Here is a 25,500-nt window from a genome sequence, read left to right as displayed (position 1 = left end):
GTGCAACACATACGCGAGGTTGGGTGGCCTATCAGCTGCAGGAGTGGTTGCAGGGTGCCGCAATCAGGAGCTGGGGGAAACGCAGCAGTGGCCGTGGGTGACTGGGGCTGGCAGTAGAGCTGGGTCTCCCAGCACCAGAGCAGGATGTCCAGGTGGCCTCAGGGCAGGAGCACCCTGCGTTTGAGCAGATACCCGTGAGGTCTAACCTCAGCTACATGGCTGCCACACTTCTGCAGTGGCCATTGGCAGACAAAGGAGTGGTGAAGGAGGAGGGCAGGAGGGCGGGCAGGGAGACTATGATGTGGATGTCAAGAAAGAGAAAGATTATTTGATTCATCTTTTGTTCTCAATCAGCTCCTTTCCTCTTCCCCCTCTCTTCATTTCCTTACGTGCTCCTCCTGCAGAGGCAGCGTCTTTCCCACTGTCCATATCAATTACGTTAATTATGCTGATGATTCTGAATATACTAATTCACTTAAACCATTAATTCTGTTTGATCCTTTCCTAGCAAATAGTTTAAATGGCTCCTTTGGGTCTTAATGTGCTTCCCTTTACAAATATTGCAGGTTCCGTGATCATGGCCAAGTTTTGATTTGAAAATGGTACAAAGGTGTTATTAGATGGTGATTATTCCGTAATCACTTATGCCTAATTTAGATCTGAGAGCTGTGAAAGTTATTCACCCTCACACTTTCCGTTGGCTATGGTGTCTCATTATAATTTCTGCACAAATCCACCAATTCTCAGTAATTTCTTTCTAGTACGCCTGTTCTCCTTCTCCCAATCTTTAGTACAGTTCTGCAGATTTTTGGTTAGCCCACTCAGCAGTATTTTTCACAACAGATTTTTGTAACATCTGCTGTTGTGTACATACACTGAGTCTAGCTTTTAGTAGCTCTCTCGATGACAATACATACATGTCATTGTGTAATATAAAGGGAGCCAGCTGAAAGTTGCATACCTGTTTTCTTAATGCTGCGATTTTAAAAAATGTTTGCAGGCCCTGGATGTTGTGATTTAATGTGACTTAATTCTCCATGCAGAGGCTTGCTTTTCAAACTAAGTGGGGTGCAAGATGACCAAGGCTTCATGAAAATTTCTTGAATATGGACACTGGTTAAAGAGAACAGTCTTCTCTGTGCTGAGGTTCAGAAACCTTGACCTGGAAAGAGTGGCGTGGTAAGGAGAGTAAAATCTTGAGTCAGCCCAACAGAAGCTGCTTACGAAAGTATGTCATTCAGACCCGCTAGTTTACAATATAAGTACATGTTTAACCCAGCAGGCAACACTGTATTATAAACGTTCTTGAACACAGTACAGAGCCAAGAGCAGCAGACTATGTTTACCTCAAGACCGAGCTTTGTTACCCTGCAATGCTGATGGCATATTCATATAGAATCATACATTGTCTCAAGTTGGAATGGACCCATAAAGATCACCAAGTCCAACCCCCTGTTTCTTGCAGGACTACCTGAAACCAGACCATATGACTCAGAGCATCGTCCATATTCTTCTTGAACTCTGACAGGCCTGGTGCCATGACCACTTCCCTGGGGACCCTGTTCCAGTGACCCTGGCAGTTTAGTACTACCAGGGTCTGATGAAGTGATAGCATTTTGAAAAAAGCCTTTTTGTGGGAAAGGCATCCATTTTGGCATGTGCTGCTTTGTAACAACTCCATTTCTCGATTAGGTGTTCTTGCTTTGCGATTGCTGGTTTTATATTGCAGCAAAAGTTTTGATGGCTGCTTTTACCAGAAGAGAACTGTTAGACAGGCAGTTATTACAATACAAATATTTTAAACATGTTATTTTCTGCAGGCAAGAGGTACTGTGCAGATACTGAGATACTGTCCACAAGATAGTAAAAATAGATGCAAATGGATAGATCTTTAAAGATACAAATACTTGTGGGATCTTGGTGGTAACTTTGGTTCTCAGTGATACAGGCATCATACACTACAGCTGCTCTTTTGGGCCCTCATTTTCTCAAGTTGAAGTGTTGTGGGATTGATGAAATTATCTCCCTTACATGGGAGATAATTACATAAAAGCTTTTGTATCCAAATACTGATTTCATCCCCTTTGTTGGTGCAGAATATTTATTTTCTTTTTTTAGCTTAATCCTCATTTATCACATATCATATTGATAAAGAAACTTCCTTTCCTGAAAATAAACTTTTCTGTCACTTAGCTCTTCATCAAGTAAATAAAATTCAAATGGAGATTTTGTGGAAAAAATGTTTCGAAGAAAGATTTATTTTTTCATCAAATAGTTCAAGCTACCGAAGTTAACCATGCATATCACTATTCAACTTCCTCTGTTTATGTTGGACTTCATAAGTAACTGAATTTTTCTTATCACAATTTATTTCTGGGGAACTTATGGAATGAATAGTTTTTCCTTTTTTGCTCATTTGTTTTCATTCTTTTCTCTGTAGTGTTTATCTTTGTTGTTGTTCCTTTCTCCTTGTTTTGAAAAAGTGAAATAGGCACAAAATGAACTTGTACAGAAGAGTGTATTCTATGCCTAAAAGCTCACCTACAGAGAAGGTGTTGGATTGCAGATTGTGCGGGTATTTACAACAGGTTAAGTACGGCAAAGGAGAGGTAGCCATCCTGTGCTAGTTTTCTGCTGATCAGCTAATCTAACCTAATCAGCTACAGAATTGATGGAAGCCACTGCTTTGATGTATGAACAAGGAAAATTACTAATCTCAAGCCAGAAGCATTTATAGGCCGGGTACCCTTTTTTCCTCACTGATTTACATGAATGCCAGAGACAGACAGCCCTGTGGGTTTTGATGGCAGTGATCCCACAACCATCCCCTTTTTATTCTTGCACTGATGCTGCTTTGCTGCTCAGCACCTTGCGCACTCTTACCCGCAACCCCACAGCTGCTTTCTGCTCACAGCTCTGTACCCTTTCACCCCTGCTGTGGGGACAGCATTTCCCAGACCCCCCAGTGCAGTATTTTTCCCATATTGTTCCCACACTGCTGTTGATAGGCTGTTCGTCTCATGCCTTTGCACATGCCCACCCCTGCTCTGTTGTTAAAGAAGGTTCTCATGGGAAGCAGTTGCTGATGCATGAGATTCATTCCCCCCTTTCCCTATCTTGCAGCTGCAGCACTAGTTTTCATTTGGAGACCCAGTAATGCACCTGCACAAAGCTCAACAGCCAGCCAGGCACAAAACTCCTGCCCACACCTGAGCATGCTCCTGTCAGTGGTAAGGGCAGTATAGGCGTCAAAAGCCATAGGGACTTCAGACAGGTCCTGATGAAAACCTGTAGTGTTAATATGGGAAACTGTTTTGAGGTGTATCATCTGCTGCATGACAAAGAACACTTCACTTGGGAGGATGTTCCTCCAGGGACACCCAGGACTTTCTTCCCTCTCCCCCCACCCTCATTTTTTTCCTAATTTTTTCTCTGTAAATCTTTTTTTCTCTGTAAATGTATTTTTTTTCTGTAAATTGTTTTCTTTAACCATTAGAGTTGATAAATGTCACCAGCTACAGACTCTGCCAACATCTTGTTGTGCAGGGGAATCTTTCACAACACATTTTGTACAGTAAGTTTCTCCCACTGCTATGAATTTTTGTGAAGAGCATTTTTGTAAGAGGTCTTACTTAAATTTTGTAAGACTTGTTATATATTCTATATTTGTATAGCATGCTTAGCAGTCCTGAGCCTGGAAAAGAAAGAAAGGTTTTTGAAGTAAAATAAGTCACATCTGTGTGAAAGCTGTCACATTCAAACCTGTTATCTAATTACATGACATGCTGGGCTGCTGCCACTGGTGTCTAGATTTAACAGGTTAGCCTTGTAGTAATGCTTCAGCAATCTGTCCTATCAGGGACCACAGATACAGCTATCTTATCCACTTCTTCATGTTCCTGTCTACCTCTTAGAGTGCTTCAGTGATGAAGGAGCAAAGAGATCATACAACATCTCATTAACAGCAGACTGAAAATCAGAGATTTTCCTCTACGCCTTCCACTAAAGATTCAAATGTATTTTTCTGTGATCATATTCTGCTCTTCCCTTTCCTTACTGATTACACTCAGGAAAGAAAACTGTGCTTCCTGTAAGACTTCTGCTCCATTCTGAAGCCTGTCTTGGCGTAATAGTTTCCTGTGAGTTGGCATATCACACATTCACGGATCAGCCTTAAAAACACAAACTAATGAACTTCAAGATGTTCTGCGATGGTGCATGCCAGACTCTTGTAAGAAAAGTGTTTGATGACAAATGCAAAAATATTGGTTGAGATACTGTTCTTTCGTGATGGTTTCAGTTTGTGATGACCTTTGCAAAGGTGAAATATTTTGATTGATAAAGGGCATGCTTATATGAGCACACTGAAAAGAATTGCATATAAAGTTGTGATGTAGCACTACCACATTTGACAACTGACACAAAAGTTTCACTGCTTTCACAGTAGAAATTCATGCCTGACTTTAGGGTGTTTTGCTCTCTCTAAGGTTATGTAGACATGTTAGAAAGACAAGTTTAAGGCAAGAGGGGTCTCCAGTCCTTGTATATGCTCTCCTCCCTCAGCCTGATGCCTGCGCTCCTGCTAATGCTGCCCAGTATGTGCTTGGCCTGTACTGGAACAACTAATCTTAACACCACCTGCATATCTCCCAGGATGCCAACATGCAGTGCTTTTATTTGTATTAATGAAAACTTCTGCTGTTCAACAACAAAAAGAGTAATTCTGGCTTGAATTTTGGAAGGCACATCTTAATTCTTCTTGTTTGAAACCTCGTTTTATGTAAATGAAAAGATGCACAGACACACACATGTATTTCTGACTATTCAGCCTTTTTCCCTCAAGTACCAACGTGTGCTTTAACAATATTGCAGGTGCGGCTACGGAAACCCTTTGAAAACTTGGCACCTTGTGCTGAAATTATTGAACTATCATTCTAGATAATCTGAACATGTTTGCACTGCAGAATACTAAAACTATACTGCTCAACGCAGCCTCCTGGTTCAGTCTTATAACTATTTTAGAAGCTCATAATACTATTTGAGCTCTTGTGTGAAGGCAGCAGTGTAGCAGTGTATGCATGATAGTCTCCATTTAGCCTGACCTTAAACTAGATTTGAAACTTTTACCTCAGCAAAACCAGCAGAGGCACATATTCAAGGATGAAAGTATAAAGCAAAATTCTACAAATTATTTTCTCTAATTGTTTTTAAATGGCAAGAATTACTACCTTGCACATGACTTGTAGAACATTTCATTGAATGAAAGTCATCAAATGAGGCTTGTAGGTGTCACTAACTCTTACATGAATCCAAGCCTTGAGTATGTGGTATAAGGTTGAAGTATAAACATGAAATCAGAGCTATATTTACAGTCCAATTCCTCTATGGACAAACTTTCTTGATTTGTTTTGGCTTATTTTTCTCTATCTTTGAAAGAAATCTAACACCATCTGGAAAGCTGCATGGACTATTTGTCAATTAGCCTTGTATTAATTTTACTGCAGTATACTGATAATCACAACTGCATCTTCTGCACAAAAACGTTTTGGTTTCCTGAAGATATCAACTATAAGAAAGTAAATAGCAGAAATAGTGCAGCCATGGTAGTCTAGGAATGTGAGTGAGGCAAAGCCTGTGGACACTGGTGTTTTAGGGGAGGGAGAACACAAACTCTCAGGGACATAGCCTTGCTTGGAATCAATCTGAGAGAGAAAAGGTGTTTGCTCTTTTTCAGAAAAGCTTTGGTTAACTGCAGAGTGAACATTCCCTTCCTCCAGAGGTACTCTTTGAATAGGAAAGCATCCAGTTTCATTTGTATTTCTTAAAGGAACAGTGTCCCTTGTGTTTTGCTGCCTCGTATTCTGTCTAGGCTGCAAGAATTTTAACTAGAATGTTCTTCTAGGCTCTTCTAGGCTCTCCTAGGCTATTTTCCTTTGTTTTATTTTAAACTTTCATTTAATTTATTTTAAAATAAAATCAATTTAACTCAGATTAATTTATTTTAATTTAGTTTAATTCTATTTAATTTTATCTTTAATGTTAACCATGGTGCTTTCCCTAAAGCACCTAAAGGTGTGAGTTCACTCATTTTAGGTCTGAACCTGGTAGTCTTGGCTATTTAGCACCTTCATGGGGAGCTTTCCTAGCTGCTGATGTCTCTGTCCCTGCCTGATTCCTCATTTTCCTATTGCTGTGTTTGGTCCAGCTCCTGCTGTGCTTCTCCTGTCTATGGCAGCAGTGCCCAGTGGTCCTCCTAACCCCTCATCCCAGTCTGTGTGCCATCCCTGCTGAGCTGGACCCTCTTCCACAGCCCCAGGCCCTCCATGGCTACTGAGCATCTCCTTTGAGGGGATGGGAGGCCCTATGGTGCAGTCTGCATTTCTTCACACTGCATCCCCATCACTTTGCACACACTTCTTGATGACAGTTTGCTTTCCGTATGGCTCCAGAGGTTGCAGAGGTTTGGTCTAGTTTCTGAGTCTGGCCTTTCTACCTGGCATGCTCAGAGAGTTTTCTTTTTTCACTTTTTAACTCTGCTTTGATATTAAGTCATTTGACATCTTAAGTCATTTTATGGATGGTAGGAGAAAGGATCAATTGCTGGGGGGGGGGGAGATTTTGCAAATAAAAGGAGTATGAAATAGAAACATCCAAAGAGAAATGTCTGATACATTTCTCTATGCATTATAACATTTTCAGATTTACAGTGTTTTTACACAGAACATTCTGTGGCAGATCCTTATTGTGAATCAAACTCTTTGTCCTTTTCTGTCCAGTGATTTTTGATGCAAAACACCTGTATTTTCACCAGCACCATCTAGTTTTCTCTTTTGTGGTTTTATTCTACATTAGCTACAATGCCAGCAGTGTCCTCTAGCCTGTGACTAGAACCTAGAGAAGGCTGAACAGTTTCCAAACTGTAATTAGACCTCACTCCTCTTTAATCATTTAATCAGAAGAACCCACAAATGTAAAAGAACTGGTGAAAATATTTATATGCATAACACAGTCATGACACAGCTGATCTCTCATCATGCTAGTTTACTCTCAGATTTGTACTACTAGAGGGCACAAAAATGAAAGAAATAGATCATGAACTCAGAGTCCACATATTCTGACATGCTGTTAAATAAATGATAATGATTTTCATAACCTTTATTAGCATACATGCAGAGTGAATCAGATACCTTCCACTCAATCGCAAACTCTTTTCCAAGTCCTCTGTAGCCATAAAATATTTCTTCTGTGGGAGGGAATACAAAATTGATTGCCTCTGAGCAGAAATAGTTAAGTACCTGTAACTAGTGTATAGAACTAAGATTGAGAGGTTATTAAATAGTTATAAAGGACTCATTCTTTTCTTGTTAAATGCTTGCTTAAACAGACTAAGTAGCAGCTTAATTTGTTAATGAATCCATTATCAATTAGGTTGTTCCATCTATCTCCAAATATTAATTAAAAAAAAAAAATCCATTAATATTTTGTCTGTAAAGTGTTCTCTCGTTTCTGAGATTGAGAAACATTGCCCTAAGAATAGATGAGCAATAAGACATCTGCAATGTAGGATTATTTGAGGGATGTCCCCAGCCCGGCCAGTGCCAGCCCTGCACACTGGCAGTAGGTTAGGACAGCTGCATTTCTTCTCTCTGCCATGGATGGTATCCTCCTTCTGGCACTGAATGGCAATCTATAGCATTTGAAAATGCTATGATATCTTTCTAGAAGTCTGGATGTAAGAGTCTGCATGTGAATGTTGTTGAAAATCAACATGCCACCTAGCTGGCTCCTTAAATCTTTGTCCATATTCCTCTCTGCTTGAAGGATTTTAAATGTGTTGCCAAAACAAGATGAGAATCACTTTGTAAATGAGTTTCTAATTCTAAAAGAATGGAAAAAAGTAAAAAGGCTTTGAATGACTCATTTTACCTACCCAAGGGATTGTATTTCCTGCCAGTTATACAGTTGGGAAAATTAAGTACATGAGCTGTACAAAGGTCTGGTTCTGTTCAGAAGTGATAACAGAAGTTAACTTTCCAGGGTCAAAAGGGAGAGCACCCCAGATAAATTTTCTTGGCCAACACCAGCTATTTTGTTTGCAATCTTTTAATATACACATTTTGTTTAAAGAATTTAAAATTACTTTATAAAGAAACACTACTCCTATATTAGTGCTGGGGAAAACCAAAAAAATCCTTCCTGTAGTCACAAAGTGCATCAGCAGTACAGTCCTTAGTGATAGTTAAGTCTTGAGCATCTCTTCTCCAGTTGAAAGCACCGAGAATTTAAGGAAGTCCTGTGTTTAGGAAAAATATTAGTGCAAGTGAAATTTAGAACTGCCTCAAGCAATTCTGTACTTTTTTAAAATTATTTAAAAAATTATTATTCCCCAGTTCCCTTTATACAAGATAAAATTCCCAATACAAAGTGGAGCACCCAGTTTTTCTCATTAGTGAAATAGCTCAAGATACCAGGCATTTCCAATCTCTTTTTGAAAGTGTTTTGCATTATGGATAATCCACCAGACTACCATCTTGATCCTTTTAATTTCCTAATGTATTACTTTAATTATTTTGTTTGCTCTCTCTGATAATATCCAAATCAAACCTTGTTAAGACAACCCTTCATGATGGGGAAGGAGAGTTTATATTTGATGTTGGCATACATCAAATACATCAGAGTGCAAAGCGATGTCTATGCATGCTATATAAATAATTGGTTCAGCTATCATATTTCTATGGGGAACAAGTTGTGCAGTAAGTGCCCTTTAATATAGGAAATGCAGTTGAAGTACATTTTGTGGTTTAGTTTCTACAGTGTGGGTACTCTGTTCTGCATGTTTATAAATGTACCAAAGATAACAATCTTTAGGACATATAAATTACATATCTTATTTACAATTCTGTATCCAAATAACTAATTCTTAATACACCCTCCCTAAATGTGTAACTATTACTGCGCTTCACTTAACTGATGGACAACTGGAAGCAGAGAAGTGTGTAGCAACTTTCTCCATAAAACACAAACTTAGGTTTCTCACAGACTGAAGATGGGAATTCTCAATCCCAAACCCTAGAATACTCTTCAACAGCACGCACTGTCCTCTGTCTCCATACAAATTCTTCTGCAGTTACGGAAACTCATGGGACTCTCTGCTCTGTAGGATATGCAACATGCACAGATGGCATTCCCTTCCCATATGGCAGTATGAATATATTGTTGGAGAAACAGTTCAGCTGATACTAGATAAGGAAGAAGCCAGGGTCTCTGGCTGTGGGGGTGGCTGGTGCCTTGCAGCAGTGAACCCGAGCTCTTCTCTGATCTTTCACACTCACCCGTGGCTCTAAGCACAACCAGCCTTGGGCAAGGCTCCTAGGAAAACAGAGGGAACGCATGTCGGCTGGTCTACACACAGATTTGGGGATATGTTTATGTTGATTTAGAAAGGTTTGTAGGTCTTTGGCTTGCATCAGTGAATTTATATTATCATCATGTGGCTTTCCAACACAATGGGTGATTGTTAAGATTCTCTGTTGGAAAATAAAATAGGGAACATTGGCTAGCTAAAGAATTCCTTCTGCCTGCTGTTCTTCTGTTTGCCTAAGATTGCTGCAACTTTTTATGAAAAAGGACACACCTTTAAAGTAAATCTCAGCTGGAATATTTTCACTAACCTTAAAGAAAGGAAGGGACACCATAGCAGCCTGGAGTTTTCACTGGAACTAACACAGGTGCAAGCACATGTTGAGGGAAAGGCAATTTAAGGCCATGTGCAGAAGTACTCTGCATTTAATCAACCTATCAGTTTCTTTCATGGAGGTCATAAAAAGGATTCAAAAAAGCATTTCTCTTTGCCATAATTCTGGTTTGGTTTTTTATTGTTGTTGTTGGGGGGGTGTGTGTTTGGTTTTATTTTATTTTATTTTATTGTATTGTATTTCATTTCGTTTTATTTTATTTAATTTTATTTAATTTTATTTCATTTTATTTTATTTCATTTTATTTAATTTTATTTCATTTTATTTTATTTCATTTCATTTTGTTTTGTTTTATTTAATTTTGTTTTGTTTTGGTTTATTTTATTTTATTTTATTATTTTTTATAAGGAGAAATTGCAAGTTAGAATAAATGCTAAGGCTTTGTTATTTAGATAGCTAAGAAAATTGACGAAGCTTAAAGATGACCCAGAGTTGTCAGCATTCCCCAGCTGTCAGTCAGCAGGGTAGGTAAAACAATTGAATGTCAAGAATACAATGCTGGGTTTTAAAACCATAATAAAGCCTTGATCTTTCAGCACATCTGCTATGCATTTTGTCCATGTCGTCTCAAAGTAGGAAGTAGGATAGAGAACTACCTCCCTCCTGGTGAAGAGTGAATCCTGTGCAGAGATTGTGAGATGTCATGCTGAAGTGGCTTGACAGCCTCAAGCAAAAGATACAGGGGTGGGGAAAGACATATGTGAATACTGATACGATTTTCTTTGAACTTGAGAAATTACACTGTCTAGATGGGATGCAATCTAAGTGTGAAAAAAAAAAATCAAAAATCCTTCTCACTTTTCTGCCCACAATGTCACCAACACCTTTGCAACCCCCAGGAAGATTGGTGAGTTATACCTTTTATAAAATTGTGTTACTGTAAAACAAAGGAAAACAACAAACACCAAGAAAGTTGTTGCTTGTATTAATTCAAGATTAAACTTGAGGATATCTCCTGTTTAATTTTGAACTTCTCCAAAACTTCGCAGTAATTCTAGGTCTCAGCTCTCTGCACAACCTTTTATCTATAAAAGCCTGTCCAATTGGCACTTCCTTTTTTTTCAAAGTAGGGATTACTCTGGTTTTGCCATGTCTTCAGTGTGCAATTACACTACCTCATGTGAACCCCATTTTTCTGCGTGTAGTTACCTTGAGCAGACAGCTGGAAATAATGCAATATTTTAAACTTTGGAAATAAAATGGATTTCAACTTGATTATTTTATAGTTAAGTTTTTCATAAAGCTTTAGAGGTCAAAAGATAGTATCTTTTGGCTCAGAGCCTGGCCAGGCCTTGCCTTCAAAACTTATTTTAGAGCAGCAAAGATAAAAGAAGATTAATTCATATCTGAATTAATTCCTGCTTTGCTGATAGGTAATTTAAATGTTGTGCTCTCACTTTACTGGGGTTTTGCTTTTTGTTTTTCATTAAGGATATGAGCTACATGCCAGTTGCAAACAGAGATTTGATATTACAGTAAATGTTTCTGAGCAGAGACTGTGTTTCAGCTTTTCGGCTCCATAGAAAAGCTAACATCACATCTTAAAATTATTGTAACTGAAAGGTATTATTCTGCTTAACTATAACAGGAAAACTTTTCTTCATTATTTTCAATAATAGTTAAAATTGCCAACTATCTCTGTAACATTTAACTCATAAAAACATCTTTCTATGTCCAATCATACTTTGTACAGCACCAAATGACTTACCTGCAGTAGGTTCATCTTAAAAACATTTATAAAACATAAATGTTTCTTGTGTCCTTTTTAACATTTATGAGTTTTCCTAGAACAGACTCTGTCATGCTGAATTTGGGGCTTGCTTTCCAGAATCATCCATTTGACTTTCCGGAATTATCAAGACAGTTCACTGTGTGGACAGGAAACTGTGATTTGAAACTGGGGACAACAACTTTCACAGCTTTGCCTCTCTTTACCCACATGGTGTCTTCCAATAAGCATAAGAAATTCTCCTTGTGAGGTATAACCATGTTTCCAGCTCCTGCTCCAATATAATACAGCAGCCTGCAGTCACTGGAGTGTGTGCAGACACTTTGTTCTTTTTATATAGGAGACATTTTTTCCCTGTCATTTATATTTCTGAGCTGGAAGACCCTTGCCTTAGTTTTGTTTAGTATTATTAATTTTTATTTTTTATTTTTATTTTATTCTGTTTTGTTTCTATTTTATTTTCAAATGTGTTGAGAGTTGAGACAATTGTTGTTGTCATTTATAAATTACTCAGAGCTGCAAATCACACCTATGGGTTGGAACCGTTAAGTACAGCTTTGCGTTAATATCAGAGACTCCTTTCAGGGAACTGAATTTTGATGTCCAACTCAGCAGAAACAGTCTCAAGAGATTCTGAAGAGCAAGCAGTTTATTGAAGGAAGCACAGCATGTTAAATATTGAACAAAGAACTTAAGCAGAAAGTACATAATCAAAGGGGAGCTGTTAAAAAGAATAGCCAAACTGCAGACAAGATGTTACAATATTACAGCAGAATCAAATCTGACATAACAGGTGGGCGTGTGCTGATCCCAGAGCAGTGGGTATGCTTGCATTTCATCTGTGCACTGCAGTGGGGCTGTTCAGTAATTATTGCCAATAGTGTCATACCGGTGGCTATTGTAGTCCCAAACAGGCCCAACATGTCAGTGGTACATAAAGGACTGCTGGCTTCCCTCACAAGATTGCTGTGCTAGGATATGCATGGTGTTTTAGGCAGAGAAGACAGCTACAAAACCTGTCTTTTTAGAGTCCAGAAGTGTGAAATCTTCAGCAGCTACACCATAAAACTTGTAACTCTCGTGGCATTCCTGCAGCTAATGAATATGCAGAGAGAAAAAAAAGACAGAAAAGGGGCAGACCTGGCAAGTGCCATATTTGCAGTAAATAAGAAAATCTCCACAATTTTGTTTAGCGTAACTATGAGCAGAAAAACATGGCAAACTACAGTTCTGGTTTGAGATGAGAAGAAAGAACTCAGAAAGTGTTGCGGGTGCTTATTTCAGAAACCAGTTCTGAAAAAATGGGTTTACACGGTTACCTACAGGTCCCGCTCAGCATCAGTTAAAATAGTAGATGTAATTTTCAATGTAAAAATATTTCTTTTCAAAATATACTCTGACTTTTCCTCTTCTGTTGACCTTGTTTCTTACAAAAACTGTCTTGACTGCTCCTTTCCTGCATCTCTTGATGTTCCCACTAGACTTTGAGGGAGAGAGTGTAACTTTCAGATGAAAGTGGCTTCTTGATTTTTCCACCATGCATATATCCAGAAGATAACACATTTTCCCTCTGAGGAAGAAAAAAATATGCAAAGAAGTATGAAGATTGGCATTAGAATAATCTTTTTAGATTAGATCAGACAAAGCCTGCCAGTACAATCACTTTACAAGGCTGTCATACATCCAGTGAGTCCTTCCCTTTGAAAATGCTCACTGTGGGCTCTGGGTTTGGCAAAACTTCATCTGGAGGCACAAATCCTTCTCTTACTGCCCCTCCCCTAAGACAGAATGCAAGTTCACTTGTTTAGCCATCTCCAGCTGTGAAATTGTATATTTGCCATTTGATCTGAAAAGGGCTCAGCAGCTTCAGGTAGGATCCTTGTGTTCCACTGCTTCATGTCTTTAAATGTGTTTAGCACCTACCCTTCTTTACAGATATGTTTTGTGACCTCTTTGGTTACCCCTGTTCATACCTATCCTTGTTTCCCCTGGCTGGGTGATGTTTATGCCCTGACATCTTATTTTCTGCCCTTTCCCACTGTGACTCCCATTAGTCGGCACTCACATTGGCCTTCTCTTGCCTTTAGATGTGCCCAGTCTCTGACAGGCTGTGGTAGCGAATCCGAGTAACTAGTGCTCCTGTAATTCATTGGTCTGCACAGTCTTCCTAGTGCTGAGGAAGGGGGTTAGCTTATACTGCAGCAATAAATCCATTCAGCTATTTCCTTGGAGTCTAGGGGGCAGGAAGCTAGGAAGGAGGGTGAGGTAGTATTGGCAGGTTAAGCTTACAGGGGGCGATTCACGGATTTGCATTTTATCTCTGAGGTTCCAGTGATTCCTTCTTCATAAACTATCAGATAGGATTAAAAAGAGATAGGATAAATAATGCATGGTGTTACTGACTGAAAAAATATTGCTAGAATTCACTTCAAACAGCATACTCTATTATATTGTTAGATTTTCAGAGCCCTTCCATTAGTGCACACTTAAACGTAATATTTTCCAATTAAATGTGTTGGTAGGAATTATTCATTTTAATAATTAAAGCATTTCCAGAGCTCCCTGAAGAGCGTTACCATGGAGGATCGGACCCTCTGCTGGGAACACTCACAGCATGCTAGTGTACAGTATAGGCCAACTGCTTAATGTCAGTTGTGCAGAAGCATGAAATCCAATCCTGAGGCACATTAGCTTTGGTTGCACATATCTGTCCTTCTGTGGCTCTGTCAAAGTTAGTTTTTTGAGGTAGCTTTTGAATTCTGTGGCTTATGGAGCCTCCTACTTGAGCACCCTCAGATAGCCTGCAAAACTGCCTGTCTCCCACTGCACATTATGGTGATGGCTTCCTCATACCTTTGATCATCTTAGGTTGACAAGCTGGCATTGTCCCACCTTATGCTAACCCATGTTCTTGTCATGCTTCTCTTCTTTAAAGATCAGAAATTAGAGACATCTGCTCTTTGAGAATATCGAAAATCCCACGGCACACTCCAGAGAGGAGGGCATCTTTGGCCAATATTCTCATTTCCCACTGCTATGCAGTGCATTGGTTGGCTACCAGTTGGCTTATGTGGCTGTCACCCTCCCACTAGAGATGGCTGATGCTCTGTGTTTGTGTGTGGGCACATGAAATGAGACAGACAGACTACTAAGTGCTTTAGAAACAAGAGGTATGACACAATTAAGCTTCACTACCATCAGATTTTCAGTCCATATTCAAAGACACAAACCTCAGACTAAATTGAATAAAATGAAACCTGGCAAACAATGTGTGAAGAGGGGAGTCATAGGGGCCAAGTATTCTCCCAACACCTTAAAATGGTTTTTGTTTTTATTTTGTGTAAAGAGAGAAGAGGAGCAGGAAACTGGTTAAGATGCTGCGTTCTTTCAGGCAAGCAGGGAAAACCGAGGGAAGATAATTATTTATTTATTTATTTATTTTTAGCTGAGGCAAATAAACCAATAAAATAACTTGAAGGAGACAAAGTAAGTGCTACAAAAACAGCTGTCGACAAATTTTTTTTTTTCTTTTTTTTTTTTTTTGTTATTACAGGTCTCCTTGCAGTACCTACTTCCTTATCTACAGATAGAGAAATCAGATTGGTTAGCAGTACTGATACCCCTTAAAAATGTAACAACTACCCAGACCTCCTGCATTGTCCTAGTGGATCAATCATGCTGTAAAATATTCAAAGGTTTTCTTGATCTGATTTTCAATGTTTGTTTCTTACCCTCATATTCTTGGAATACTTACAAATAAAATTCACAGTTTGTGTTCTCCAGGCTGTGATTTGGAGATGTATGAGAGTTCATAAACACTTTGTGGGGAAACATCAGTGGTCAAAGCTAAAATATTTCTGAATAATTTGGCTTAAAGGAATTCCTTGGCATTGAAAGAATCCTTAGAAAAAAGAGTTCTGAAACCAAGCAGAATCCCACTGGAAAGAACTGAGAGAACTTTTCATCTTGAAAATATCAACTAATTATCTAAAAGAAGCTGAAATCTAGACAAAACATTCAGGCCAATTATTTAACCATTCCCTTAACAACCAGAAAGTCTTGTCTGAAACTGGGATAGACTCTTTTGAAAGGCTTGAAAGGTCACAGCAGACAGGAAGATCATTTCCTGCCTACATATAAAACCTAGTAGCATACATTTTTATTCACTTGAGGACTTAAAAAAAAAAAAAAAAGGGAAATAAAAAGTCTTTCTGGTACAAAAAACTTCCTTTTAAGGACAAATAAATTTCATTGGTCCTTCTTTTCTGATGCCTCTTCCCCCCCCGCCTCCGAAAGTCAAAACATGGAATTAGATTAACTATTTTCTTGTGGGATTTGGAATGCTAAGATATCTTCTCCTGTATTATAATTGATCGATAACCTGCACACCTAATGTGAGTGGAAGTGTGAATACAAGTCATAGGGATATTCTATAGTAAGTACAGGCTTCAAATCTCACTGCACTGGTGCCTGGGTGTTGCCTGACAGGACTTAGCAGTGCATTGCTGCAGCAACCAAGGCAAATTGAATCCTGAGCTGCATCCACTGGGTTCTGTGATTTGATGATTCCATGGTACTGGACAAACCTTAAATGGTCCAAAGATTTTGTTTAGATATATCCACTTATGCTTTGTTTATTTTCTATGTATTAAGCTTACAACTTCCTCTACATTGTTATTTTATTTTTTTTTTTAATCATTCTAAAGTTATTTGAGCATGTGCAGAAATAAGTTTTATAATCAGCCTGGTGTCTGTGAGACATCAGACACAGCTAGACTCATTCAGCAAACATCTTCACTCAGGGTGGCCTGGCTTTGGCTCTAGATCTCTTCCTCTGTAGCCTGAATAAGTGCAGTCAGTATCTGATACTCTCTTGAATGCTTCTTTGCTATAGAAGTGACTGTCCATAATTTTGCATAAAAAGGTGTGTTTACCTGCATTTCAATATCACTTGGTAACCCTTATGAAGTGAACTCCGGAAAGTGTTGGCAATTAATTCTTCATGTTTTTTGTATTCCTTAATTTATCATTGACTTTGTCTGACAAAACCAGATTGAGTTTAGTAGCATTGCACTAAGTAACAGACAATAAAACAGGCTTAAAATAATTCTCACTTACAGTTATTTATACTGCTAAAATTACTTTGCGCTCTCAGATGAGAGCAGTGCAAGCAGCTTACATTGCTTATATGTCACAGCTTGAACACTGATTTGCACAATTCGTTTCTGTCTTCTCAGTGACTTGGCTGGCTGTGCAGTTTGTAGCAGGAAGCTCATTCAAGACGCATGTGTTAAACTTTGATGGAACTGTAACAAGTAAGTCAAATTAGGGGTAAAAAGAAGAAATTGTTTTACAAGTTTTAAAAACAATAATCCACAAAGCTTTTACACTCTGAATTCTGCAGCCTGCTTTAGAGCTGCCTCTTCAACAGTTCACAGTGGTGCCTCCAAGCTAATGAAGCAAGGTCACAGACACTTGATCTTCTTGTCAGCCTCTTTTCTTTCGGGTGAGCATGAAAGTGGCCCCATGACAAAAGAGTCCAGACTAATATCACTTAGGCAGCCAAGTGTTGCTAAAAAGTGTTGTACAGTAGAAAAAAGAGAGAGAGGGAAATGGTCCTGGCCAGCATGCAGCTGAATATTCAGAGCTGACTAGCTGAGTAAAACAAAGCAGTGATCTCCCAACGATGGCTGGAAACCGGAGTAGGATAATCAACCACCACCTCTTTCGCAGTCCAGGAGTTTACTTCTAATGTACCTCATAGACCAAGATGGCTAAATCTAAAATCAGAGCCTTGTATGTCCATTTTAAACAGAGCCCCTGCTGGGCTCACCTGAGCTGCCAGTGTATGATCTCCTGGCACCATATCCTCCCCCTCTGCCTGCCATGGCCATGGTCAACCTCCCCAATCTCAACATGCTCTAGACTGTCACTGCAGCTGGGACCAGAGGGAGTTCAGTGCCTCTTGGCTCAGACATCAACAGGTTAAACTGGAAAGGGCGACAAGGTTAAAAACCCTCCAACCTCTACGTGGAAGACCTAACTTAGAAGTCATTCCTTATCCTCTGCAGTTCACAGCACAGTGTATAAAGGCAAACTAGTACTAGTTTCACTGCTTCTGCCTTAATCCATCATAGCATAAACAACAACCAATGTGGAATGAATTTTCCAAGAATAAAGCTGTAGGGCCAGTTCTGATCCCATAGGAAGTCCCTATATCTAGCATTCCTTTTGTAAGCCCAAAGCCTGCAAATACTGTTGATTTATAGTTAATTCTTCAGGCACACAAAGATGCATAAACTGTGACTATAAACTGTGACTATACTGAAACACAGACAGTAAACATGTTTAGCAGCTGACAATAATTTCAAATATGTAGCAAAATCATGTATGTCTGTACGAACATTTTGCTTATCTGAATTTCTCCACCACTCCTGGTCATAGAAGAAATTTCCCTGTGGAGTCCAGGATCCCCAATCGTACAAGAGGTTTCTTTGCTGAGATGCAGGGTCTCAGTTTCACTCTTTGTCTCATTCCACCTTGCAATAATTTTCCTCTCGCAATCAGTCACACAATTAAACAAGAGCTCTATTCTATGAAAGCACGTTTCTTCCTCACTTCCTTATCACTTCCTTGCTTCTATGACTGATACTAATATCTCAAGCTTTGCCTAACATAAAAAAAACCCCAAACAAACATTATTTTGGACACCAGTTTTTCTTGAAGCTACACTTGTCCTGTTTTCCTAAGCTTCACCTCAGTGGGAGCCTTTCAAAAGCGTGGGTCTGCATAGTCATAGCTTGCATGAATACCATTGCATGGGAGAAGTTAAAGATGAGAAGTTTGTGTCCTAACCAAAGCAGACTTAAGGAGCTACTGAATCAAACAGACTAACACTAACAGACTCTTAATGCCACTGCACACTTTATTCTGTTTCTTTCACAGTCAGATAGATGACAGTGGCACTGTTTGTCGGCCAGTAAGTGCAACAAATTCCTCTGAAAGTATTAATACTTTCAAAATTGAGTGGGGGAAATGGAGAGAAGGCACACAAACACTCACAGTAATGAAGAAAACTTGACCTCCTTGCCAGCTTGTAGTCTCAAGCAAAAAACCTCTGAAGGTAGTGAAGTTTGGCTGCAAAGACTTTGATGTAGGTTGTCAAGTGGCTGCTAGAGCTTGTTTGAGGAGGTGAGAGGAGCAAGAGGCATTGGTCCAATTAGAGAGCTGAAATGAATCTCTATATTGTCCTTCTCATCTTGGTATCTTCCCTGTTAGCTGACAAGATAATTAGAATATATATAACCATTACTTACACCTTCCCCCAACTTTGCGGTGCAGATCTGACCTGTTTCTTCTCCGCTCATCTCCCCCTCCACCCACCTCCAACTGGCTACCAATCTGTGACAGTTTTTGCTCATTTGTTACAGTTGTGCAGGCTGGCCCTGCTGTGCATGGAAAAACAAACTGGCTCATTTCCTCTCTGCATTTTTACCCCATATGCACAACATCAACACAGGGCTCTCTCAAACTATATTACTATAGCAACTGGTCTCAGATGCCTCTTAGACCTATTGTTTCAGCAGAAGCATTCACTACTACACAAAAGGTTTTCAGCTGGATATATTAATCTTTTCCATTCTACTTTAATTGCCAGTTTTGTTCCTGAAAAAAAAAAAAAAAAAAAGAAGTTCAGAATTAGAGAATCAATAAGGTCATTGGGTATCTGGTAACAAATAGCAAGATAAATACACAAATAAATAATTCAAAAAGAATTAGTGTCTTACTTTCAAACTCTTACTTCAGGTGAGATGTTCCACTTCAATTTTCACTGTTCAAACAAATTCTGGCAAATCATTTAAAGATTCTTTTCATTGGCAATAATTGTACAACCTATGACAAAGACGACTCAGGTTTATGAATTTTTATTTTTTTTTTTATACAAAGTTAGGTGGTCAGCCTAATCTCATAGATATTCAGATATTTATCTACGTGATTACAATGGATGATTCTTTGAGCACATGAGGATTAAATAAAAGCCTGTATTTTTAGATTCAAGTCTAATACATGGTTTTGGGGGAAACAAACAAACAAACAAAGCAGCTTTTTTAATGTCCTTATTGTAAATTGAATGTTTCTGATTGTAGTTTAGTACCTAATAAGATTATTTCAAGGTTTTGCACTCATTGCAGTGGTGGCTCCAAAGGGTTTTAGCTGGCGAAAATCTCAGAAGGAAATGTTGCACTAGATTTGACTGCATGTGTGCACATTTACATACCCAGCAGAGTTTTAGAAGAAAAATGCTGTACAATATAAGAACAGGATAGATTTGTAAAGATGGTAAAGAAGCCTGTAAGTTACTCTAAGTTACTCCAAGTTACACCTGTATGCCCAAGCTGTCAGTGATCATCTCAGCAAGTTTAGAAATAGTAGCAAAGTCCATAGAGAAATACTGTACCTGCCTATGCCTGCTTGAAAAGGGTCATGAATTTTAGTGTAATTAAAAAAAATATGGAGAGAGACATTTTACATGCCACCTCCCTCTCATATGTTACCTCGTTTGTGTTATGCTGCCACTGCATGTCACTGTTAAGACAGCAGCAGTGAAAGATTTTAGCAAGGTTTACAAAGTTCTGGTGGGGTTACCCTGCTGCTTGCAAGGAAGGAGCCACGCTCCTTAAAAGGAAAAATAATTTTGACTTCTACACATGAGTAACTATTCATTGCATTATGTTGTTATAATTTAAATCCAGAGAAGAGGTGACGGCAGTCTATGCTTTGTTTCTGGAGTTTACCTTGTCACTTTCTTTCACATAGAATTTTAGTGGCTGCACTGCATTTTGTGCATTCTCACAATTATTTTGTGCTTTATACTTCAAAACAAACAATTTAAATGTCAGCCCACCTAAATATTGAAATGTGAAAGCAATCTTTAAAAAGCCTTATGTTTTAAATTCTTTTCACTGTACTACATACATACAAGTGAAAACTCTTACCTAAGTATCAACATGTTCACAAAATGTTTGAAACCCAGACATTGCTGCACAGCTGAAACAGAAGAACATTATAAAAAATACAATTACTTTTCTTCCATTGCCACAACTTAGAAGACTTTAAGTTATATAGAGCATGCATTTTGACAGGACAGTCAAATTTTTAGCATTCATTGATTTTAGACATATTTAAGGTGGTGGGTGTAATCTAAGTTTTTACATTGTAAGTTTTAAAGCTTGTTCTGGAGCTTTACTTTTTCATGAAAAATCTTCATTATTTAGTTTTTCTTACCAATCCTTCTATCTTTTGTTTTAAAATAAACTACACTGTAGTTGTTCTTCTCTCCAGGATGAAATCTGGAGAAAGGTCTGACTCACACCTGCTGTTTCATCCACATGTTATCTTAGCTGTCAAAACCTCATTGGAAGCAAATAATATGAGTGAGATGAAGAAGATAAAGACCTTTGTATCTCTCCAAGATAATGTCTTTCTTTTCTTTCTTCTTTGTTCAATAATTATGTGATTTAAAATTTATTACAATTTATTGTAAAAAAGCGAAAGTCTCTGCAAATAGACAAAAAGTGAAGGATTCTACTTTCTTAAACATTTTCCACATACCCACACATCAAAAGACAGAAGTGTAGTTGAAATTCAGAAAGGGTCTGGATATTTGGTACCTGGAATTTTTTTTTCTCTTTTGCACCTGGAATAAAATCTGGCATGAAAACTCTGTGTGTATGGTATACCTCAAACCTCACTTCAAAGCCCTTTACACATTGAACAGCAAACTACCCCAAAACAGCACTGCCTGAAGTCAGTTACTAGAAAAATACCGATATGAACAGGGACTTTCCTTAGAGTTTCCAAATGTCACACTCAAGGCTGCAGAGACGTGTCTACATATGCTCCAGAAGTTGTTCTTGAACGGACCTGGTCCTGGTATTCTTTTTTTACAAAGCAAAAAAAAAAAAGACTAACTTACAGATGCAGAAATTAGTATTTGTGTCTCATTGTATGTAGTAGTATCTAGAATTTCCTTAAAACCAGAGATCTCTGGTTCAGCTCCCATTTTTTTTTTTTCCTGTGGAGATCCACAGGTAGAATCCATGTTGTATGAATGGATGTTGCCTGTTGTGGGGTACAGATCAGTGATAGGCAGGAACCCAGGGACAGGCAAGAGGAGCTGAGAGCTTATATGCCTCTGGGAACATCCTTAGGAAATATTCAATGTTCTCTGGGACCAGGGAATAGTTTGCAAGAACAAGGATTACTCAAGGAGGGTATTCTGCTCCCCATTTCTGGGATTCCTAATATTTTTAGTCATTAAGTAGCCATTAGACAACAAATGTATGTTACAGCATATATAACCAGCTTTCATGTGGGATCAAAACCGGTACCCCTCCAGGACATCTGAGCTCCCAGCTGTACTGGGGTACTGCCCTCAGTTTCTCTCAGTCCCACATGAATCTTAACTTGTATTGCTCTGAAGAGGTTAGGGTGACTGCTGTGAGACAGGAGAGAAGTTTTAGATCCTCTGGAGCAGAGAAAGGAACTGAATGTGGCTTTGTCCTGTAACAGGTGACCCTGCTAACTGATGGACCTTCTTTTCCTCCTTGGCAGCCCTTGGTGACTATTTTAAATGAAAGCAGCATTTGCTAGAGTTTTCTGAACAGAAGTCTTGCTAATAGGTATTTATATGCAGTCTGAGGTATAGCTTGCCTAACAGGGCATTTCTAACAAAGCTGAGACAGGAATGCTTCTGGTCGAACGCCTACGTATGAAACCTGCACCTGAGGTTCTTGTAGCTTCCTAATATCTAGAAGGCTGTAAGGAAAAAGCAAAAACAGGCATTTAAGGAATGTTGTCAAGTTTTAGAGAGTGGCAGGCAAAAGAATCACAGGTCTGGGTTTACTGAGTCACTGAAGTTTTTCATATTTGGTAAACTAAAACTAAATAAAGTCACACATAATTTATGGTAGAAAAAAAGAAAAAATCTCATTCCTCTTATTGTTTCCACTCACAGTATTATTTTTTACTTCATGGGTAAGTTGTTCAACATTCTGAGACTTGTCCAAAGTCACATTGAGGCAAGCCTTAGTAATACAATATGATTTTGTTCTTCTTCTGCTAACAGTGACTTGAAATTTCTTAAAGATCCTTCTCCTTCTTACAAGGAGGTAAAATGATCTGATGAGCATGTTGCTTTTGAGGGCAATAAGCAATGCTTGAAAGCAGAGCTCAGGCTGTAGGGGTGCTTTGTCTGGTAGCCCATGACTCTGAAGAAGTTAGAAAACAGCATTTTCTCAGTCCCCATGTGACACTGGCAAAGCTGATTCACTACAGCTTTTATTTATTCAGCCATAAATAAATAAAGTGAATTCTCAAGTAACCACCAACTGTTTTATTGTAGTTTGCCATTAGTGTGAAAGGTTTGCCAATTTATGCATCTAGCAAGTAATGATACCTACTAGGAAAAGGGGAAGCTCTTCTCACAAGGGAAAGAATTCATTCCCTTCCTGAATTCGACATGACTCCATAAGCAGAGAAAAATTAATCTATAAATAGACCCATTGAACTCATGTGCCTCAATGCCTTTCACACCAGTTTTAATAATCACGATCAGTGTCATTCATAGATTGTTTAAAGAACCAGCTGGGATAATTATCACTTGGCTTTGAATCCAGCATTAGTACTAGAATTAGGAAATTGATCATTTTATCTCAGGTGACAGGTGGCAAAACTTCTTTCCTCCCCAGGTATCGATTGTCTCTGCAGTTGATAAAAAAACAGGGTTTACTGCAGGAGACAGCTCGAGGTGTACAGTAATTAGTCTTCCTTTGCGCTCCCCAGCTCAACAGGCAGCAATGTCAGAGGAGAGGAGATCAGCTAAAGCCAGTCACGGGAACCTGCGGCAATGACAACATGCAAGAACTCTTAAACTGCTGTGACGGCTGACTCTTCTTCCTCCACCCCTGCTTCTTCCGCCTCCCTGCTGTAGAAATGCATCAGTGTTGCACTCTGCTGAGAGACTTGAACCTGTCATGTTTCCTACATCTTCCAGAATGAGGGAAAGGCAGCTGGATTCATAGCAGCACTTCTGTGGAGAGTTGGCTGCCCAAATGAAGAATAAACAGGCAAATTTGGTGAGTTTCCTGTCCTATTTAAATTAAAAGAACTTAAAATTTTGGTGGTGGTGGTAGTATTTTTTAAAAAACTTAATTTCAGATATTGGAATTGCTCTTTCCTAAGTCTCTAGAGACCGTCTTAGCTGGCAAATTCTAGAAATTTACTTTAAAGCTTCCCTCTGAGATCAGGTGCACTGTGGACTAAAATGACTGAGAAGCCACAAGTGCCTGACAATATCAATCTTCCCAGCTGATGCAGCATGAGGGTACTAGAGATGATGTGTCATACAGCAACAAGCTGTATTTGTTGTTCCAGGAAAGGCAAACAAAATAATGAATATTGAAAAGTTTCAAATCTCTTAAATAAACTGACACTGCCCATGAAAGTGAAAAGATGAAGTTCAGAACTACCACACACTTTAATGTAATAACTTTGTTAACTAATGCATAAATCTCAAATAATAGATACAAAATAAACAAGAATTACATTTTTTGGAAGCTATGAAAGAATACCAGTGTTTTGCCTTCTCTTTTCTGATTGTTGAATGTTTAATTCGTGTACACAAAGTATACACACAGAGTGAATGCAGTTTTTGTCTTTGTTACTTGTAGAATTTTTCTACTTTTTCAGTAGCATTTGTTGTATGGGATAAGAACCATCCACTAGATAAAATGACAGCTTGCTTCTACACCCTGTTCTGTAAGCAATATACAAGTGCCTTTTGAGAGATGACACTTAACTCTGGTGAGAACTTCAAATGAGGAATATTGTTTTCCTTTGCATATGAATGAGATGTTTTCATCTGGGGTTTTGCTTTATTGCTTCAGACCTCACACTTTAATAGTGTAAAGAGACTAGTTTTTCTATGTGCAATAATTGTTTGTATGTAATTTAGGTGATAAAATAGACATTTTCTAGCTCTGTGAAATGTATTTTAAATGGAACTTATTAATGTATGACTAAAACTATATAAATAAAAGAAATTTTCCCACAGAAGGCTAATTTGGAAAGGGTTTCCGACTATGGTAAATGGTCTTACTGTTTCTGAAAAGATAAACTTTGATGTGATCTGTCTTGCTTTCTGTGCTTTCCATACAACGACTTTACCAGAACTCTTGTTTCAGAGGTACTGCTAAGTCAGGTAAGTGCTGAGAGCTGTTGTCTGACAGTGGTGTTATGGCTGAGTGCAGAAGCAGCCAACTTTGGACAGTGTAGGGGCTGGACAAGAGAAAAAATAACATTATATGGAAATGCTGTCACAGCCCTTTGGCGCAGGAGAGCAAGGATCTGCGTTTTAGGCTTGTGGCTTGGGGCTTGCTGTAAACATTCAAGTTGTTTTATTGACACCATTAAGACCTGTCTATAGATGTTTGGAAATGATAACATTCTCATTATTGGGAGAACAGGCAGATGAAATGGAAAATGGATTTTCCGTTTCTTTTCCACTTCTATCTCAGGTTTTAGAGCACAAATGTTTTAAGATGAAAGTGGAGGGAATATCAGGTCTGTCTTGCTTGTGTGCAGCATCAGAGGCAGAGATGTAAAGGCTCTGATATCGTAAAGCATACCAAGGGAGCTGAAGACATCCAGGAGTATTACCCTAGCAAGTGAAAAATGTAAGAAAGAGCTTAGTTACTGCTTCTGAAGGATCCTTACAAATACATGTTGCTTACATTGCTAGCTATACTGCTACAAGTCTCTTTGAAAAATATGCGGGGATGAGGTCTTGGGGAGAACTCAGGACTGGACACTGAAATGGCTTGTAGTCTCTGGAACCCAAACATACTTCTATAGTCACTTAAAATTATATATAAAATTTATTTTAGAGATCTTAGTTTTTATAGTACAATGACAGAAGAAAAGTACTTTTCTAATCCCACTCCCTCCGTATAATTA

At 38.6% G+C, this 25,500-nt stretch overlaps 1 protein-coding gene across 1 annotated transcript in view; it reads left to right on the top strand.

Annotated features, from left to right (window-relative positions):
* The window catches only part of CEMIP2 (cell migration inducing hyaluronidase 2), a 94,221-nt gene extending 69,727 nt beyond the window's left edge, over positions 1-24,494 (top strand). The window contains exons 23-24 of the mRNA XM_030469825.1: positions 16,722-16,799; positions 23,329-24,494. Of these exons, the coding sequence (XP_030325685.1) occupies positions 16,722-16,799; positions 23,329-23,396 (146 nt within the window). The 3' untranslated portion in view covers positions 23,397-24,494. The remainder of the gene's footprint in view (positions 1-16,721; positions 16,800-23,328) is intronic.
* Positions 24,495-25,500: the final 1,006 nt, after the last annotated feature.

This window comes from Strigops habroptila, chromosome Z, assembly GCF_004027225.2.
Source record: "Strigops habroptila isolate Jane chromosome Z, bStrHab1.2.pri, whole genome shotgun sequence".
NCBI classification, from domain to species: domain Eukaryota; kingdom Metazoa; phylum Chordata; class Aves; order Psittaciformes; family Psittacidae; genus Strigops; species Strigops habroptila.
The sequence above is the reverse complement of the archived record's forward strand: the minus strand, read 5'-3'. Positions and strand labels throughout refer to the sequence as shown.